Below are 19,183 nucleotides of genomic sequence, written 5' to 3'. Positions count from 1 at the left end.
CTATGACTTGCTGGCCACCAGCCTAGCTCCAGGTTCAGTAAGAGACCTGCCTGCCTCTAAGGAACAAGGTGAAGAATGAAAGAGCAGGACACTTGACATTGTCCTCTGGCCTCCACAAAGCACACAGTATGCATACACCCCCACCCATGTATATGTACCACACACACTGTATGTTACCTCTCTTGCAAGATTTGAGTTTGCTAGATGGAGTTTAAGGTTTTTTTTAATACTTTTTTGAGACAAGGTCTCACTTGTAGCCGGAAACTCACTGTGTAGACCAGGCTGGCCTCAAACTCAGAGACCTACCTGCCTCTGCCTCCCCAACACCATCTTATTTTATATATTTGTGTGATTGTGTAAGTGCACCATGCCCATACACTGTATTGGCAGAGACAAGAAGAGGGCATCGGGCACACTAGAACTAGAGTTACAGAGGGTTGTGAGCTGCCGTATCAGTGCTGGTAATTGAACCTGGGTCTCCTAAAAGAGCAGCCAGTGCTCTTAACCACCAGCACAGCACCTGTACCAGCACCACCGCCCCATTCTTGCAACATTTTAAATGTCCTTTTACTTTAATTTCTCTTGCTGTGATAAAATACCCTGACAAAAAAGCAATTTATAGAAGAAAGGGCTTATTTTAGTTTACAGTTACAGATTATGATCCATCATAGGGACGTTCAGGCAACTATTTCTGAAGAAAAGTTGAGGCACAGAGCATTATCTTCATTATCCCACTATCGAGCTAATTTTTTTCTTTTAGATGATCTAGATGATGCCCAAGCCGACCTAGAACTCAAGTCTCTGCCTCTGCCTCCTGAGTGCTAGGATCACAGGTGCGTACCACCACGCCGGATACCGCAAATTAAATTTCCTTTTTCTTTTTCAGTCTCCCCCACCCCCCCCCCCACCCCCAGACAGGGTTTCTTGGTGCAGCCCTGGCTGTCCTGGAACTTGCTCTGTACACTACACCAAGCTAGTCTGAATTTAGGAGATCCACCTGCCTCTGCTTCCCGAGTGCTGGGATTAAAGGTGTGCTCCACGGGGCGAGCTATCAGATTACATTTCTAAGGCGCGAGTGCACACACAGCTTCAGGAGTACACGTCTGGAGAGACTTGGGAATCTAAGCTTGCTCTCAAACAAAATACACTAACTAAAACAAGAATGAGAAAAGAATAAGTCGGGTGCTCTGAATCGAGGTCACGCCCTGCGGACTGCGGACGAGGACACGATGCCCCGCCCGCCCCTTCTGGACTCTAATTCACCAACAGCCAGTCCACCCCAATTCTACCCGCAAACTAGTTCGCAAATTCTCTACTTCCGCTTCCGGCCTCCTGGGCGCGGCTTCCGTACGTCCGAGGCAAGGCTTCCGGCAGCCCGGGGCGGAGCTTCCGGTCGTCGGCAGAGGCCGGTGGAGGAAAGCTGAGGCTGCAGCTTCGCTGGGACCGCGGGGCGTGCCATGGCGGTGAACCTGAGCCGGAACGGGCCGGCGCTGCAGGAGGCCTACGTGCGCGTAGTCACCGAGAAGTCCCCGACCGACTGGTAGGCAGCGAGGCGGGTCCGGGGAGGCGCTGGAGCTGGAAGGTCGGGGCGCGGCGTGGCCGTGGTGTTGCTGGATCACCTGCCCGGCTCCCTGCACTCTAGCGAGGTGCTACCCCGCCTCGCCACCGCTGTCCCCCAGCGAATACCCCCAGACCTTTCCTCCGCCGCCTAGCGGTCGGCTCTGCCCTAGGAGTCTCTTAAAGGTTTCTGCCTGGTTGTGATTGCTGTCCGCCAGGCTCTTGCCTTTTCTGGGACTTTCCTGGACAAAGGGGTCCCGCGCAGCTCCCCAGCTCCTTAGAGGACGGAAGCTGCTCCCTGGCCTTTTAAACCCTGATTCAGAAATAGGCCTTGGAAGCGGTGCGACGGTGGGGTTGAGGTCATGAGCTCACAGTGAAGGCTCAGGCAGGGATGTCAGTGGTCTGGGTCCCTGGTTCTCTTCGATCACATTTCTGAATTATAGGAAGGGGACTGAAAACGGGATACTGTCACCTGTTTGAGAAAGGCTCCACCACCCCCAAGACATCCTCTGCTAGGCTGTCAGTGTTTAGGTTTCATCCGGCAATTTACACGGGCTTTACAGTACCGGGAGCTTGGGTCTGGAGTTTCAGGAGTGACCGTGCTGAGCCCTCCCGCCTTCAGCTTTATGCATACCTGTATATAGTAATTCTCTTTCACTTTTCCCATGTACTTAAATTGTTCCCATTAGCCAGTGTATAGGGCCTGTATTTCTGAGAAATAAGTTGAGTGTGGCTGGTTAAGGTGAACAAATCCTGGGGAGGCAAACTGCACCTTGGGGTTCTGGAAAATCGCCACTACCCTGTGGTCAGCACGGAGGGGCATCTTCTGAGTCTGCCGGGTTGAGTCTTCCATGGAGACTTCCCCTACTGCGTGGTCCTGTGATCTCTTCGTATCTCTTCAATCTCCCTGTCCTTCAGTCTCTGGGAATGATACTCCCAGCCTAGCTAGCGGTGCTCCTCTCCCATGCTTCGTTGAGCTAGCTAGCTTGGTTGCTTTCGAGACAAAGCCTCACTGTGTAGACCAGGTTGGCCTTGAGCTCACCTGCCTCTGTTTCCCAAGTGCTCGTTACGTCCCATACTGGAATCACCTGCTCCGCTTTGGTCAGGCATTGTCCTGCCTCATCCACTCGCTGCCCCTTCTGAGGGTGCAGAGCCGAGGTCTCTTTCCTCGTACAGTAGTCATCTGCCCTGGCAGCCATGTTCCTGCCAGGGTTCCTGCCGCCCTGCAGATTGCCAGTCTGGCCTCCACCCTCACTGCCATAGCTATTGCAGTAGTTACTCAGCTAGACTGTGTGGCAGGTCCCCACTCGCTGAGAAACTATCTGAGCCACCTCACTTCCCTGCCCATAACTGCTCTGGCTTCTTCCTGTTGCACTTTGAGTAAAGCCCCGACTCTCGTCCTGCCTGACCTGTTCCTGTTGCCTCTCCTGCTTACTACACTGGCCACACCTGTTGACCACCCTTGCACTGAAGTCTTTCTCTTCCTCAAAACGGCAAGCTAGTTCCTCATCACAGCCTTTTCTCTCACTGCGTCCCTGAATGGAGCGTACTTCCACATCACTTGATGGCTTCTTGTTCTTCATGTCTGCTCTGAGGTGGTCTTCTCAGAGAGGCCTCCAGGATTCCTAATATGTGGACCATGTATATGCCTGGTGCCTTCAGAGTCTGGAAGAGGCTGTGGGGTCCCCCAAAACTAAAGATATAGTCACCTTTTCATCTCCCCCAGTTTCACTTCCTTGTGATATAAATGAGGTGCATGCTGGAAACCTTCACTGTGTGTGTGTGTCTGTCTGTCTGTGTGTCTGTATGTTCTATATCACTTCCCTAAAGTGGTGGGATAGGCCTGTTTCTGTCCCCAGTGACTCGTTGTTACATTTCTGATGGATGGATTAAGCCATGTAGAAAAAGAAATAGACTGTCAAAAAGAGATGGTCTTCAGTTTGGTAGTCACAAAAGGCTACACACAGAGCTGGTACCATTGCACTATAGGTGAGAGCCACAGCTTTAGTTCCCCATCGGTAATCTAGTTTCAGCTTCCTCCCACAGAGCTTGGTGTGACCTGCGCTCATATGGTTCCTAGTTCACCCTGTGCATACTTCACTCCCTGACAGCCCATTAGCATTAGGTACATGAGTGTTTCTCCCGTCGGAGGGTGAATCCCATGGGGAGGACCATTCAGGGAGTGTTCAGAGCCGCAGCTCTGTCATACACACACATCTGGAGAGGAGCTGGATGATAAGATGCTTTCTTGTTGTTCAAAGCCCAGTGCCCTGTGCATCTTCACATTGATTTGAAAGAAGGGTGGAGCTCTGTTGGAGGTAAGAAAAAGCCTCTGAACTGGAAAATGTATGTGTGCATGTGTGGACGCATTCACGGGTACAAATGGATGTGAATGTGTGTGGAGGCCAGGGATCAATGTCAGTCTTCCTCAGTCACTCTCTGCCTTACTTTATTTATTTTTTTTAAGATTTACTTTTATTTTATGTGTATGAGTGTTTGTCTACATGTATGTGTACCATGTGTATGTCTGGTGCCCGTGGAAGCCAGAAGAGGATGTAGGTCCCCTAAAACTGAATTTGCAGATAGTTGTGAGTGAGTCACATATGAGTGATGGGAACCAAACCTGGGTCCTCTGAAAGAGCAGAAAGGGCTCTTGTTAGCCACCAAGTTCTACTTTCTTTGGCCCTACTGTTTTTTGTTTTTTGTTGTTTTTTTTTGTTTGTTTGTTTGGGTTTTTTTTTGAGAGAGAGGGTCTCACTAATTTTGGTAGACTGAGTGGCCAGGAAGCTCCAGGTTCTGTCTGCCCCCCCCCCCCCCCAGCACAGGGGTTATGAGCACTGTGCCTGGCTTTTTCATGGGGACTCGGGGTGGCCTGGCCCTCAGGTCCTCAGGCTTTGCATAGCACACATTTGTCAGCTGAGCTACCTCCTCAGTCTTGATAGGTTTTGTTTCGTTTGAGCCAGTATCTTACCATGTAGTCCAGGCTGGCCTTGAACTTATGATATACCCGCCTCTGCCTCCTGGTGCAGGGGTTTCTAAGCATGCACCACTGTGCCTAGCTTGAACTGAAAAACATTCCTGAAGGTAGTTTGGAATAGAACACAGGAGAAAGTGTGTGAGGTTGGAGGTCTCCGCCCCAGACACCAAGCAGGTCTTTGTTTGCCTGCTAGATCCCTTCTGTCTCTGCCGCCTCTTCCAGTCCCCCTGCCCTGGCAGCCAGGCTCTTCGCCAAGAGGAAGGGGCTTGTTCCTTTCAGAGAGCTCTACCAATTCAGGCTGAATGTCAGATGTGCCTCCCAGGTCATTGTCCTTGCAGACTGGGGTCTGTGCCCTGGGGAGTCCTCTGTTCTAGCATCTCCTTCCTGGTGACCTGTCTGCAGCCCTGCCTGCTGGGTCTTTCTCACTGACTCTCGGGATATGCCCTTGTCGTGGCACTGACGACCTCTTCTGTCCGCCTGCCTCTCGGGCTGAGAGACAGCAGATCTGTTCCTCGTGTCTGTCAGCCCTGCTGGGGCTGTTAGTGTTGGGGGCCCATGTTGTGACCCTCAGGTACAGCTTGCTCGTGTGAGAGCACTTCTTCAGGATTGTTCTCCTTCCTTCTGGTCAGTTGACTTCCACAGCCCAGACTAAACACTCAACGTATTTCCTCACTGCTGCTAGAGAGCCAGTTTATGAGCTCAGGTCATCAACAGATGTAAGGCTCTGCTGGATGGAAAACATGCCTCTGGGCAACTGTTCACTAGAAGCTTGCTAGATCAGAGAGAGAGAGAGAGAGATTGAGAGAGAGAGATTTATAAATAAATGCAGAGTGCTCTCTCTGCATGTATACCTTTATGGTAGAAGAGGGTATCAGATCCCACTGTAAATGGGAGCCACCATGTGGGTGCTGGGAATTAAACTCAGGTCTCTGGAAAAGCAACCAGTGCTCTTAACTACTGAGCCATCCCTCCAGTCCCTGTTTGTTTGTTTTTCAAGACAGGGTTTCTCTGTGTAATATCCCTGGCTGCTCTGGAACTCACACTGCAGACCAGGTTGGCTTTGAACTCACAGAGATCTGTCAGCTTCTGCCTCCTGAGTGCTGGGATCAAAGGTGTGCACCACCACTGCCCAGCTTGGATCAGTGTTCTTAACTGGGACTCAATATTATCTTATTATCTTTTTTCTGTTGCTGTATATGCCTAGTAAAGTGCATGTTTGCCAGGAGAGTCTCAAGACAGGAAGACCTCCTGCCCGCCCACAGGCTATAGAAGCAAGGCTGACACACTCAGGAGTACCAAAAGCATCTTTCTCCTTCCTGCTTCTCCTTTAGCTGTTTGGATTCAGGAATATGTAGACATATTTTGCCTTTTGAAATCTATGCGCCCACAAGCCAGCTGAGTATTTTGTTCATGAGTGTGTAGAAAGAGCACACAGCTCTGCAGCTTTTATCTTCCTCTAAATAGATGTATGTATGTCCTTCCCCAGTCTCCATGGCTTTCTCTCAAAGGGAGTCCTGTGGCTAGCTGGCCTCAGAGTAGCCTGATGAGCTCCCATGTGTCAAGACAGAGCAGGGCACAGTGGAGCCTACGCCTGCCGTGGTAGGTGCGGTGAGGCACACAGAGCCCTGAGTGCTGGCCACTGAGCCCACTTGTGTTTCCTTTCAGGGCTCTCTTTACCTATGAAGGCAACAGCAATGACATCCGTGTGGCAGGCACAGGGGGTGAGTATGAACCCAAACAGGCTCTCAGCACCAGAAGAGAAGAGAGACACAAAAGAGAGAGGCTGTGACTAACTAGCCCTGGGCCGTCTCAGCTGACATTTAAGCTGTCACAGGAGCAGGAAGGGGACTCAGGCACACAGGTGGCGTCGCCTTTCTCCAGCTCAGCTACAAGGACCCCTCCCCCAGTGGAGTTTTCCTGCAGACCTTTTACTGAGCCAGCTCCATTAGGGACTACTCCTGATCTGGGTGTGGGCCAGAGTCAGGTCAGCCATGACAGGCATTCCTCTCTGGCTGTCTTAAGAAGCAGCCAGCCCTCCAGCATGTGGGCAGCACTAGTCCAGGGCACTGCAGATTGTGGATGCCAGTCTTCAAGCTGGTGCAGGTGAAGGCCCACATATGTGTTCTCTGATTCTGCCCTGCCCTGGTCTTGGGCAAGTACGTACATTCAAGGGCCTGGCCCTCGTTCAGGGGAGGCAGTGTTGCTGCAGGTGGTCATGGCACCTTGATTTGGTGGTCAAAGTGTCTGTACAATCCTTGGAGAAACAGGCAACTCATTTGAGCCAGAGACGCCCGAGGTATAAGACAGACCTGAGGCTGAAACCCTTGACTCTTCCATGCTCGGGGCTAGCATGACTATACTTAGTGCCTGCCTGACCACTCCCCACTCCCAGCTCCAAGGGAGTGCCTGGAACATGCCCTCTGCTCCAGAGAATGAGAGTGTGGTTTTAGTTATGTTGTTGATAGAAAAGTCCTTTCCACTGTGAGCGGCTCTTGCTGATGCATCTCCTCTTTCTAGAACCGTCCGTCACCAGTTGGTCGTCTCGCGTGACACTATAGGTGCCTGAGAATTGCAGGTGTCAGCAGTGGGAGCTTCCTGTTGCTGGCACAGAGCAGGACTGTTGCCCATCAGAATGCTGACTGCCCTGGGTTCTGTGGAGCCCGTAGCTGAAATGGCTGACCAGCTTCTGCCATGACCCGGGAAGGCACAGCGTCAGGGAGAAGGGCTTAGGGCAGCTCATCCTGAGCCCATCCAAGACTGAGAGGGTTCTAACTGGGTGTCTTTGGGATGTTCCAAAACCTCTGCCTCTGGTGGCCCCGGAGCCTGAGTGGACATGGAGTTGTTGACAGGGAACATTAGTAGGCCTGTTGACCCAGGTCTCTTCCCTTCAGAAATCTGGTGATGTGCAGGCGTAGTGGTGCACACCTGGAACCCCAGCACTTAGGAGACAGAGGCGGGTGGGTGGAGCTCTGTGAGTTTACAAGACAGCTGAGCCTATACAGAGAGACTTGTCTTAAAAACAACAACAAAAAAGGCTTTTTTAATTTCTAATTTCCTTCTCAGTTTTGGAGAAGTGGTTTTAAAAACCAAAAACAAACTACTGCAGGTTAAGTGGGGGTGGGTACCTAACATGCACGTCAGAAAGGTACTTTCTCAGGGCTGGGGATTTAGCTCAGTGGTAGAGCACTTGCCTAGCAAGCTCAAGGCCCTGGGTTCGATCCTCAACTCAAAAAAAAAAAAAAAAAAAAAAGAAAGGTACTTTCTTGGGGCCCTCCAGCTCTACCAAGTCAGCTGAGTGAGGTTGGTACTCAAGAATCTGATGATTTGTGTTTGTTTACTTTATTGCTTATTATTTTGTGGTGCTGGAGAGTGAAGCCAGGCACTGTGCCGCTAAGCTGCATAGTCATCCTCTGGAGTTTCACTTTAAGCTTGGGTCCCAGAATGATTCTGTGGCAGGTGGGATGAGCACTGGTGGGCGGGGCTGCAGGCTGCCTCTGAGCCTTGCTGTGACTCTGCAGAGGGAGGCCTGGAGGAGCTGGTGGAGGAACTCAACAGCGGGAAGGTGATGTACGCCTTCTGCAGGGTGAAGGACCCCAACTCTGGCCTGCCCAAGTTTGTCCTCATCAACTGGGTATGTGGATTCCTCCCCGACATACTGGGAACAGAGTGTGTGACTACACCACTCAGGAGGTCAACAGAACTGTTAGTTAAAAATGGAGGAGTGAGCAGAGTAGACCATCCATTTATTGTGAACCGAGGAATAAATGGCATTGCTTGGGATTCACCCCCTCCCCCCAAGCTCAGAATGATTCCTGCAGGATGGAGTAGAAATTATTACAAGAAAATCTCCACCCTGTGATGGCTCTGATGGAGGAGAGGGCCTTTGGTAGTGTTCAGGAGCCTTGGGAATATAGAGATAGGAGCTCCAATAGAATAGATCCCCCTAGCTGGGGACCAGGAATGTTTGAGAAATCCCCTAACTTGGGAAGCCAGCAGCCATGCTTCTCAAAGAACATCCTGAGCTCCTTGGAAAATATGAGGACTGATCTCATCTCTGTGACTCATTATGGAGAATGGCTTTGGCTTTGGCAGGGAGGGGAGAGGAGGAAGTATCTTTTAGGAGAGATAGGGAAACTGTTGGGTTCCTAGGAATTGTGGGCCAGGAAGTGGCTTTGGAGGAGGCCTGGGTCATGCTGTCTGTGCTTGTGTTGCAGACAGGCGAGGGTGTGAATGATGTGCGGAAGGGAGCATGCGCCAACCACGTCAGCACCATGGCCAACTTCCTGAAGGTGAGGGCTGAGCCAAGCCCTGCAAGGGGCCTTACAGGATCCAGTACTCTAGGTTCCTGAGTACAGGTGAACAGGATGTGGAATCAGGAGCAGGACCATGGATAATGTTCGGCCTGGCTTCAGTGGGGCAAGATAAGGACCACTCCAGCACGGACCCAGTGGGCAGGGCTGAGCCCCGGGTTCTGCTTTGTTGACTGCTCTGTCTGAATGCTTTAGCAGTGTCCGGCATAATGACTCACCCTTTAATCCCAGCACTCAGGAGGCTGAGACAGGCAGATTCTTTGAGTTTGAGGCCTGCTAGGGCTACCTAGTGAGACCTTGTTTCATAAAACTAAAAAAAGAAAACAGGGAGGTTGAGCAGCAGTAGCAGGACTTGAAGGAACAAGCCACTGATGCCCTGCCCGTGTACCCCTCTGGGGCATGCCTTTGCTGCCCATTCACACAAGCATTGTGTCACGGATCCTACAGCTGCAATACTGTGCACAATTCATTTATAATTCAGTTGTCAGCTTGACTTTTTACATTTCCTTGGTTCCTGGCAAGGAGACTTGAGACTGATTTCTGTTTCTGCCAACATGTCTTTAGACATATCTTCGTTCTTCCTTATGAACAAAGAAGGCTTTTGTTTAAGTTTTAAAATTTTTGCAGTGTGGAGCAAACCCAGATTCTCACATGCTGCCGAGTACTTGGTGAGTCCTCGGTGAGCTTCCAAGCATATTAGTTGTGTAGTAACAGTTAATGAGGTCTCAGGTCGGCTGCTTGGGAAGGAGTCAGTGAGTTTTAATTGAATAGATGGAAGGTGCCTGAGCATCTGTTGAACTGCAGCAGGAACTGTGTAGCATCCTCGGGGAGAGCTGAGCCTTAGTGTCTCCTGACACTAGTCTTGTGTGCAGTGGTGGCCTTTGCTAGAGGGACAGATAGGAGTTTGACCTGTCCTCTCCTAGGCTTGCAAAGCTTATGTTTGAAGTGCTGCTTCTCGCTAGGGCGCCCACGTGACCATCAATGCACGGGCTGAGGAGGATGTGGAGCCTGAGTGCATCATGGAGAAGGTTGCCAAGGCCTCTGGGGCCAACTACAGCTTCCATAGAGAAAGCAGCTGCTTCCAGGATACAGGGCCTCAGGCCCCAGTGGTGAGTGCTACCCTGACATGGACCTTTCTCCATGCCTGAGAGCAGGGGACCAGAAATGTAGCTTCTAGTGTCCGGGTAACTCCTTCCTTCTGCCTGGCATCTTTAGATGGTAATCCTGAGCCCTGATGGGCACCAACGCCACTAGCCTGGCTGTTCTAGAGCCAGCTTGTGGCAGAGGCTCATCAGCAACTGTCTACAGCTGTGATAGTCTAATAACCCCAGAGCTACGGTGTCAGCATGACTTAGATGGCCCTGGGAGTGGCCATCGTCGAGAGCTTCTGGTGGCTTCATTGCAGAGCCTGAAACTACACAGGCCTGTGACTCTGGCATCATGTAGAGCTCATGGCTGCAAACCACTTCTCAGTCATACAACTGGGATCCATGGTGACCCTTCTGGATGCTGGTAACAGTCAGCTGTCTGAGGAGCAGCCTACTTTAGAACTGCCAGGAGTCTGGGATAAAAATCCTTTCCTGTCCCCGGTGAGAACCAGTTGCCTCTATAAACACACATGTACGTGGAAACATACCCTGTGTTCTCAGGATGCCATGTCCTTGCTGGATGGTCTCCATGGGCTTTTGGTCTTTTATTTTAAAGATGTATTTCATCTTTATGTATAATGTGTATGGGGGTTTTGCCTGTATGTATGTCTGTGCACTCCGTGTGTACTGTGCCTGCATAGGCCAGAAAAGGGCACCAGATCCTCAGGAACTAGAGTTACAGACAGCTCCTTCATGGGAGTGCTGGGAACCTGGTCCTCTGGAAGAGCAGTAAGAGCTCTTAGCAGCTGAGCCCTCTTCTCAGCCCTTGTTCTGTTTTTGAGACAGGGCCTTGTTCTATAGGCCAGGTTGGCCTTGAACTCAAGGGTGCTGGGACTGCAGGTGTGCCACACCCCGCCCCTAGACTTTCTGAACATCTGGGTTTGTCTCCTTGGGGGTGGTAGGCCAGGCTCCCCGGAGCCCACCAGGCGCAGTCCTAGTAGGTCTCACCTGCTCTCTAGAGCTGGCAAACTCCCTTCACCCTGCCCCACCGCCCGCCTGACCGTCCACGTGGGGCCAGGCCGCTCAGGTTACTATGTCCTCTCTAGGGCTCTGTGTACCAGAAGACCAACGCCATATCCGAGATCAAGAGGGTTGGCAAGGACAGCTTCTGGGCCAAAGCTGAGGTGAGTGCTGTGGTAGGGGGACAGGCACTGTGCCGGGCGCCCTTCCCGGCGGTGTTCTTTCCGCGGTGTTCTTTCCGGCTAGTTAAACTGAAGGCATGTGTGAGTTAAGTCACAGTGCATGATGGGCCACAGTGTCCCAGTCCCCGCAGGGTCGGAGGCCGAGGGGGCGGCACATGGCTGAGTGCACAGCTCCCTCTGCAGAAGGAAGAGGAGAACCGGCGGCTGGAGGAGAAGCGGCGGGCCGAAGAGGAGCGGCAGCGGCGGGAGGAGGAGCGGCGGGAGCGGGAGCTGCAGGAGGCTGCCCGCCGCGAGCAGCGCTACCAGGAGCAGCAGAGGTCGTCCGGACCCCCGAGGTTGGCCCATCATGCACTGGGGCAAGGGGCTATCGCTGTCCCCAGTGCTCACCTGTGCTAAGAGGCAGGAGCACTGAGAGAACAGCCAGGAGCTGCTGACAAGCCTCAGCTCTCCCCCCAATCTCGGCCCTTCCCGCAGGACATGTGAGCAGGAGCAGGAAGTGGTTTCAAGGAGCAGACAGGGATGGGTGAGTTTGGGGAGTCTCCACACCTGGGAACTTGCTGGTTTGGCTCCGACTGGCCACTTGTGAAATCCTTGTTCTCAGATTGAGGCTCAGCTCAGACCTCTACAGTCAACCTGAGGCGCATCTGTGCACATCAGAGAACCAGTGAGGGGGCGGGCGGCCCAGGACAGAAGCCTTTGGCCATCTTAGGAGAGGCCCTGTCAGCTCCGCGGCTTCCCGTTCCCCATTCTAACCCACCCTCCACACACTTAACACAGCGTTGAAGGCCTGCTTTCTGAGGGGGTCAGTCAGGTGGAAGACTTGGGGTTCTCATTCACCACTGAGGTCAAAGCGTGCTTCTGTGTTTCTCCCAGGAGTCTGCTGGGCAGCAGGCCCCACACCCACGAGAGATTTTCAAGCAGAAGGAAAGGGCTATGTCCACCACCTCTGTCTCCAGCTCTCAGCCAGGTGAAACCTCTGGGCCTGGCCACAAAACAGGGTGGACCGAGGGGGAGCCTAGAGTCCCATGCAGGGGCCTCCAAGGCATGTTTTAAAGGGTGGCCCTTTTGTCCTGCATTAGTGACCCCTAAAGGACACACAGCCCAGAACCCTGGGGTCTTTACCTGTGCTATCCACAGCCCTACTTCAGGGCTGTGGACTGCAGGCGTTAGATCCAAAGTAATGCACATGGTCCTTTCCGGGTTGTTCAGGCAAGCTGAAGAGTCCCTTCCTGCAGAAGCAGCTCACTCAACCGGAAGCCTGCTATGGCAGAGAACCAACGCCCACTGTCTCAAGGCCCGGAGCAGGCAAGACCTTTGTAACCTTGTCCAGCCCCGGAGGAGATGCTGGTTGAGAAGGGGACTGTTGTAGGAGGAAGGTCACATCCTGCTGTGTCCTTTGCTGCAGGTGTCTGTGAGGAGCCAGCACCTAGCCCTCTGTCTTCGGCCCAGACAGAAGAAGAAGCCACATACGAAGAACCTCCAGAGCAGGACACCCTCTACGAGGAGCCCCCACTGGTGGGTTCCTGATGGAGAGTGGGCCAGGCCTGAGTTTCCTATGGCCCTAGGATGTTTGTTTTTTCTGTTTCTGAGTGTTTGCTCTGCATACATACGTGTGTGGGGTGCCCATGGAGGCCGGAAGGTACACCTAGAGTTGCAGCTGTGAGCCGCCGTGTGGGTTCTGAGAACCAGACCCGGGTCCTCTGCAAGAGCAGCAAGTGCTTTTAGCTACTGAACCATCTCTCCGGCTCCTTTACTGCTTTTTTTTTTTAAAGACAGGATCTCAGTGTAGCCTTCAACTGGGGATCCCCCTGACCCAGCCTTCCTGAGTATGGGCATTGCCCCATGCACAGCATAGATTTGTTTTGTGGTATGGATGGTAGAATCCAAGGCCTTGAGCATGGTAGACAAGCAGCCTACCAGCTAGTAGACTCATTCGCCTCGGAGCCACGCTGTGCTGTAGGTTGTGTGCGCCAGTGCTCCTGTGTAGCCGATGTCAGATGCCAAGAGCTCATGCAGTCCATGGCTGGAGGGATCTGTGTGCTGCCTTTGAGATGAGAGCCGCGCTGCAGGTGTGCCAGGCGGCAGTCGCCCTGGGCCCAAAGAGCCCCCTATGTTTTGTGCCCTTCTCCCCCCCCCCCCCCCCCCCCCGACTCCCAGCTTTATCTGAGTTTGGGTAAAGGCTGAGTCTGGGGTAATGCCATCTTTCTCACTCTCAGGTGCAGCAGCAAGAGGCTGGCTCTGTACACATTGACAACTACATGCAGGGCCAGGGCATCAGTGGGCAAGGGCTGTGCGCCCGGGCCTTGTACGACTACCAGGCAGGTGAGATTCCCTCAGCTATCCATCACAGGTCACGAATCAAGAATGTGTGTAGGGGCTTTATGGGGGTTCTGAAAGAAAAGATGGGATGGAAGGCCCCCTGGAGTGAGAGTGGCCATGGCTTTGGTACATCTGTCCTAGACAGCATGTGCCTCCAGTTATCTGCCCGCCGTCCACTGGCAGGCGTCCTGTGGCTGTCCTTACTGTAGACAAGTGAGGCCTGGATGTCGACTCCCAGCCTTCAGGGAGTGGGAGGCCTGGGGGTTGTGGAGCTACCTTTTACAGGGGTGCTCTGTAGGAAGCTGTGCAGTTAGTCACATTGGTGCCGTCAGGCTGGATGGTAGTGGGCTGTTTTTGAGGAGGGAGCAGGGCACTGGGGTCCCTGGGGACAGGTGAGGGGTGTGGCGAGGCACTGAGGTACCACCCCTCGGCTTCCTTTCCTGCAGCTGACGACACAGAGATCTCCTTTGACCCTGAGAACCTGATCACGGGCATCGAGGTGATCGATGAAGGCTGGTGGCGTGGCTATGGGCCTGATGGCCACTTTGGCATGTTTCCTGCCAACTATGTGGAGCTCATAGAGTGAGGCTGAGGCCCATCCTCCTTCTCTACTGCAAGTGGCTTCCTTGTCGGGAGAAGAAGAGGCCTAACAGTTACTGTGTGGCTCTCTTTGAGGAATGGAACTTCAGTGAGGACAAGGCCCCTCTGCCTTGAGTGCTCTGTGACCCCAGATGGAGCAGAGTCCCACTGCCCCCTCCCCCAGTGCTTACCCCAGCCTCCAGGACCTCCTACCAGACTCACACTTGACCCCGGTGGGGATGGCCTCTTGAGCCAAGCTTAACCTGTGGCCAGCTCCTGGATGACCTCTGTCCAGGGAGGGCAGCACTGAGAAGTGGCGGTCAGAGCAGGGACGTTGGAGCCACATCTGCACTTGCCTTCCTTTCTCTGTGTGGCTTCTGAGGGGTGGTAGCTGCAGCTGTTTAGGAAGACCCTTGGAAATCATGAGCTTAAGAAAATTGCTTTTAGCGAAATCGTGACCAAAGTCAGAGTAGACCATGACGGTTTTGACAGCAGGGAAGTTTTCTTAATAGGGGCTTCCCTACCTCACCCCACTTCTGTCCTCATGTCTGTGCTATGGGAAGAAGGGATGGGATGACCAAGCTCCTGTCTCGGGGAATGTGACAAATCAAAGACATGACATGTATCCTGTGCTCACTCCATGTCTGCTGGCTCCGCCCATCTGTCTGATAACTAAGAACGCAGTGTGGTCCACCGCTCGTCTGCCCCACTTCTGATCTAAATGGGAAGAAACCCCAACCTGGGCCATCTCTGCATTGTACCTGAGTGTGCAGATGTGTGTTTACACATTGTGTACCCTCAGACAGAATGGCTGCTTGGCCTCCTATAATGAGCCAGGCATGGTGGTATGTGCCTTTAACCCCAGCACTCAGGAGGCAGAGGCAGATGCATCTCTGTTGAGTTCAAAGCCAGCCTAGTCTTTATAGTTCCTGGACAGCCAGAGCTACATAGAGTCTTAGTCTCAAAAAGAGGGGCGGTGAATATAAATGATAAGCTGTGACTGATGCCAGAGCCTTCCTACATTGCAGTTCTAGAAGAGGCCACTGCAGACCAGTTGGCTTCAGGAGCCTCTGTAACATGGTCCAGCACTCATCTGCCCGGAGGTGCTGGGTGGACATCCTTGACTCCCAGACTTACCCATTAGCAGCCTGGTGTGGAGGTGCACAGGGGGACCACCAGGCTGTGGTCCAACCTACTTCCTCCCCTTCTCCTGCCTATCCTTAGGCTTTGTGGTAACCACAGCAGGCCGTGGAGGCCCTACGAGCTTAGTCTGGAGGCCTAGTCTAATAATAGGCTTCTTCTGGCTGGGAGGTCACTTAGCATGCCATTTAAGAGGTCACAGGGATAGCAGAAAGCCACCCTGAAGGAAGCTGGTGAAGAGTCACACTTCCTATTTCTCATGGAGAAGACCAGGTCACATTGCTTTTCTCCCTAATACACCCAAGTGACTCTAGAGCTGCAGGGTCACTAGAGGGGATTGTTCACACTACAGAGGGGCTGCAGAGTCCTGACTTAGCCCCAAATAGCCAGAGAGGGATCCTGGATTTCTGCCTCCATTGATGTTGGCTTAGGGATAGCGGTGACCCTGGACTAGGAATCCTCGTGATTAAGGAGTTGAGCTGTGCAGACAGGCCTGGCCATTGCTGAACTTGGTGCTGTGCAGAAGTCACTTTATTGCCCATGTCCACCCTCACTTTGCCTTCCCCTGGGCGGCAACAGCTTCCATGGCCTTGCGAACTGTCTCTTCGTCTCCCAGGAACCTCATGGGCTTGGTAGGCTTCAGTGCCTGGTCCAGTTCATACACGATGGGGATTCCCGTGGGCAAGTTCAGTTCCATGATAGCCTGATCTGACATCCCTGGAGCAAAGGAACAGTGTTCTTAGCCACTTCCACTCAATTCACACAGTATGACCTTTGGTACTGGGGTGCTGCCAGTTCACCCATCTCCGAAAGCAAAGCCACAGAAGTGTGCCTAAAGGTCAAGGCAGATCTGCATACAGAAATAGCCCGGCTGCAAGACAGCCTCCCCCTGAATAGCTGTGGCCTGTGTGCTACCACGCATGCTCTCAGCCCAGGGTGAATTGGCCAGACTAAAGAGGGTTGGGGAGTGTCATTTTAGAGGTTCTAAATTTTGAGCAGGGGAGGAACAGGAAACCTGACCCTGCTTGCTCCTGCAGCCCCTGCCTGGAATAGCAATTCAACCTTTGCTGTTGCTATCAACCCAACCAGCCAGGCAGGAGGACCTGGGAGTGTCTCCTGGAGCATCCGGGGCACTCCCCATGTACCTCTTTCCCCAAGAGCTGGAGAAATGGGCCACACCCAACTCTTTTCTTAGGATCCAGCAAGCCTAAAGGTCATCCAGAGTCTAATATAGACTTCTGATGTCTAAACCCAGATGGGACCATAATTGGTGACCTCCCTATGCCCATATGGCTCCCCAAACCCATCTGTCACCCCTTGCTCTTGAGGAGGAGCCCCCTTACAAGCCTAAGATCGTTAAATAGTTCCGTAGCTCTGCACTGAGACTGCTTTTTGCCTAAAGAAGCAGTGGCCAGGGAGAAGTGGTTCAGCTTTGTGCAGGTGGGTGGGCTGTTTGTTGTAGCCGCCACCTGGGGCCAAAGGACCTCCAGTTCAAGGCCCGCGTACCCAGTGAGACTACCTTAAAAAGAAAAGCCTGCAGCACTATGCCAAGAGTTCTGTAGCAACTCAAGTGTCGGGCTGAATGCACAGAGCTCCGGCCCTCTTTCCTTGTGGGTGCCTCAAGCCTACTCCAGAGTCAGCTCCTGTGCGGTGGCTCAGCTGTGCAGACTAAACTCACCATCTCCGTCCTAGCCCAGAATATGCTGGAAGTGGATCAACAAAAATACCTCTCCACTTTTAACCTCAATCTATTCCTGAAACCCTCACATATGTAAAGTATCTGAAACAAGCCGGGGTAGTCACCCTCACTGTTGTCTGTCTCACATCTTTCCTGAGGGTGATCCTCACCTTCTAGATGCTTCACAATGCCCCGAAGGCTGTTTCCGTGGGCGGCAATAAGCACTCTCTTGCCAGCCTTAATCTTAGGCGCTATCTCCTCGTTCCAGAAGGGCAGGGCCCGGGCAATGGTGTCCTTGAGGCTCTCACAGGTAGGCAGCTCCCCAGGCCTCAAATCTCCATAACGCCGGTCCTGGGGAGAGGCACAGGGACCACTTGCATTGGCTCACTGGGTAGCCCTCCCACCCTGGCTCCCAGCCTTACAGCTTCCCAGCACCTGGCCCACCTTACTGATGGAATTGTAGTAGGGGTGTTTCTCATCCATGGGGGGTGGCGGGATGTCAAAGGAGCGCCTCCAGATCTTCACCTGCTCTTCCCCGTGCTTTGCCGCTGTCTCTGCCTTATTGAGGCCTGTGAGCCCCCCATAATGCCGCTCATTGAGGTGCCAGGTACGCACCACAGGCAGCCACATTTGGTCCGTAACATCCAGGATGGTCCAAAGGGTACGGATAGCCCGCTTGAGCACCGATGTGTAGCAGATGTCAAACTCCATTTTGGCATCTTTGATGGCATTGGCACCCCGCTTGGCCTCCTCAGCCCCCTTCTCACTTAGTTCTGCATCAAACCAGCCACAGAAACGGTTCTCTTGGTTCCATGTGCTCTCACCATGGCGAACCATTATTACACGGTGGGTGTTCATGGTGGCAGGAGACAGAGGCGCTGCAGATGACAGCAGCCTGCTTAGCCCCTTCAGCTTTATAACAGTTTTCCCAGCCCCCACCCCAGCCCTAACTGCCAATCAGCATTCCAGGAGATGCAGGCAGGGGCAGGTGGCCAGTAGTAGAACTGGGGGTGGGGTGTAGTCCAAGGAGCTGGACTTAAAAATAGCCTCCAAAACCATCAGCTCTGCCTGGGCTCAGATGACAAGTCCATAACTAGTACCTGGGGCCAAGCTGGGTGGGGTAGAAGTCAAGCCTGGGGTGTTCTCCATGGAAATATTCTTTGACATCAGGGGCTTTCAGCATCTCCACCAGCCCTTTCCTGCACAGGCAGAGACAAAACTCTTCCAGGCCCACTGCTGATGTTTAAGATAGGGTTTAGCTATGTGGCCCAAGCTGCAATCCTCCTGCCTCAGCCTCTTAACACAATAAGACAAGCTCAAGCCTGTCTCAGGAAGAAATCTAATGTCAAAATCAGCCAAGGAGCGTGTGTATTGGTTGTCCATCTGAAGAGGTCAGTGCATTCGTTAATGTTTGTGTCTACCGCAGACGACTGTTCTCTGCCCAGGTGCCTGTCTCAGCACACATGCATTGCCTGCGTTAATGTGTTGCAGGCACACACTTGTTGCCAGGAGAACCTACACACACACATACCCCACCCTTACAGCTTTGCCGTGCTCAACATAGTAGAGAATTCCTTAGGCTGGAGGCCTTCCTCAGGCTCCTGATCACCTGCCTCCCTGACAGGGCTCTCTTCCGCCTTCCGTGGGCAGCCAAGCTAGGAGAGCCCTTTGGTAGACAGAGGAGCAGGAAAAGTCATGGCAGAAACAGCAGGTACAAGCCATGCTCTAGGGAAGTCCAGCCTCGTGGAGGGCAGTACCAGACAGCAGCATGGGCTGAGAAACCCTCTTGGTTTAGTTTCCAGAACAATCAAAGGAAAAGGACTCTCCTCTCTGGGGCCCCTTGTTGAGTCTGAGCTGTTCTCCAAGCTAGGCTTACCACTCCAAGCTGAGACCACCTCGGAAAAGAAAATAGGATTCATGGCCCTACCTTCTAGGGCCAGGACTGTACCAAGTTAGAGGGGTTAGTTATAGGGTATGTTCAGTCCTTCTCGGGGCAGGCACCCAGGCATAAGCTGACACACGGCATGGGCACCACAGAGTCCAGAACATCTATCTGCATTTGATTTTGGAGGACACAGTCCCCACATCTTGTCCTACCTCCCCCATCTGTAAACAAGAACGGATGGGTGGGGGGAGCCAAGGCCTTGTATGCAGGGAAGCCTCCATACTGGTCCTAAGCCCCACAGAAGGCTCTGTAGACCAAAGCAGACCCAAGAATCCTAACAGGCAGAGTCAGGAGAACTGCAGAGCTCAGGGCTTGCAGGAACCCATGCCTCCTCATGACACTACACTTGGGTCTCACTTTTTCTCTCTCCTAACCCAAGTCTGATCTC

The 19,183-nt window shown here is 52.9% G+C and overlaps 2 protein-coding genes across 3 annotated transcripts; one reads left to right on the top strand and one right to left on the bottom strand.

Annotated features, from left to right (window-relative positions):
• The first annotated feature begins 1,374 nt into the window (after positions 1-1,374).
• On the top strand, positions 1,375-14,677 carry Dbnl (drebrin like). Of its 2 annotated transcripts, XM_036200769.1 has the most exons (13): positions 1,375-1,540; positions 6,200-6,255; positions 8,053-8,165; positions 8,749-8,823; positions 9,807-9,953; positions 11,039-11,116; positions 11,318-11,469; positions 11,609-11,657; positions 12,008-12,101; positions 12,344-12,439; positions 12,540-12,649; positions 13,351-13,456; positions 13,900-14,677. In XM_036200769.1, exons 1-13 carry the CDS (start codon positions 1,458-1,460, stop codon positions 14,037-14,039), a joined length of 1,299 nt encoding a protein of 432 aa, XP_036056662.1. In that variant the 5' UTR covers positions 1,375-1,457; the 3' UTR covers positions 14,040-14,677. The 2 variants fall into 2 exon arrangements, with proteins under 2 accessions (XP_036056662.1, XP_036056663.1); XM_036200770.1 differs by lacking the exons at positions 8,053-8,165; positions 8,749-8,823 and having other exon boundaries at positions 1,478-1,540.
• Positions 14,678-15,692: 1,015 nt separating this feature from the next.
• Positions 15,693-17,708, bottom strand: Pgam2 (phosphoglycerate mutase 2). The gene is made up of 3 exons (XM_036200768.1): positions 17,295-17,708; positions 17,021-17,201; positions 15,693-15,889 (listed from the first exon to the last, which is right to left on the bottom strand). The coding sequence occupies exons 1-3, from the start codon at positions 17,706-17,708 to the stop codon at positions 15,723-15,725; spliced, it is 762 nt and encodes a 253-aa protein (XP_036056661.1). The 3' UTR covers positions 15,693-15,722.
• Positions 17,709-19,183: the final 1,475 nt, after the last annotated feature.

This window comes from Onychomys torridus, chromosome 10 (genome assembly GCF_903995425.1).
Source record: "Onychomys torridus chromosome 10, mOncTor1.1, whole genome shotgun sequence".
Lineage (NCBI taxonomy): Eukaryota > Metazoa > Chordata > Mammalia > Rodentia > Cricetidae > Onychomys > Onychomys torridus.
The sequence above is the reverse complement of the archived record's forward strand: the minus strand, read 5'-3'. Positions and strand labels throughout refer to the sequence as shown.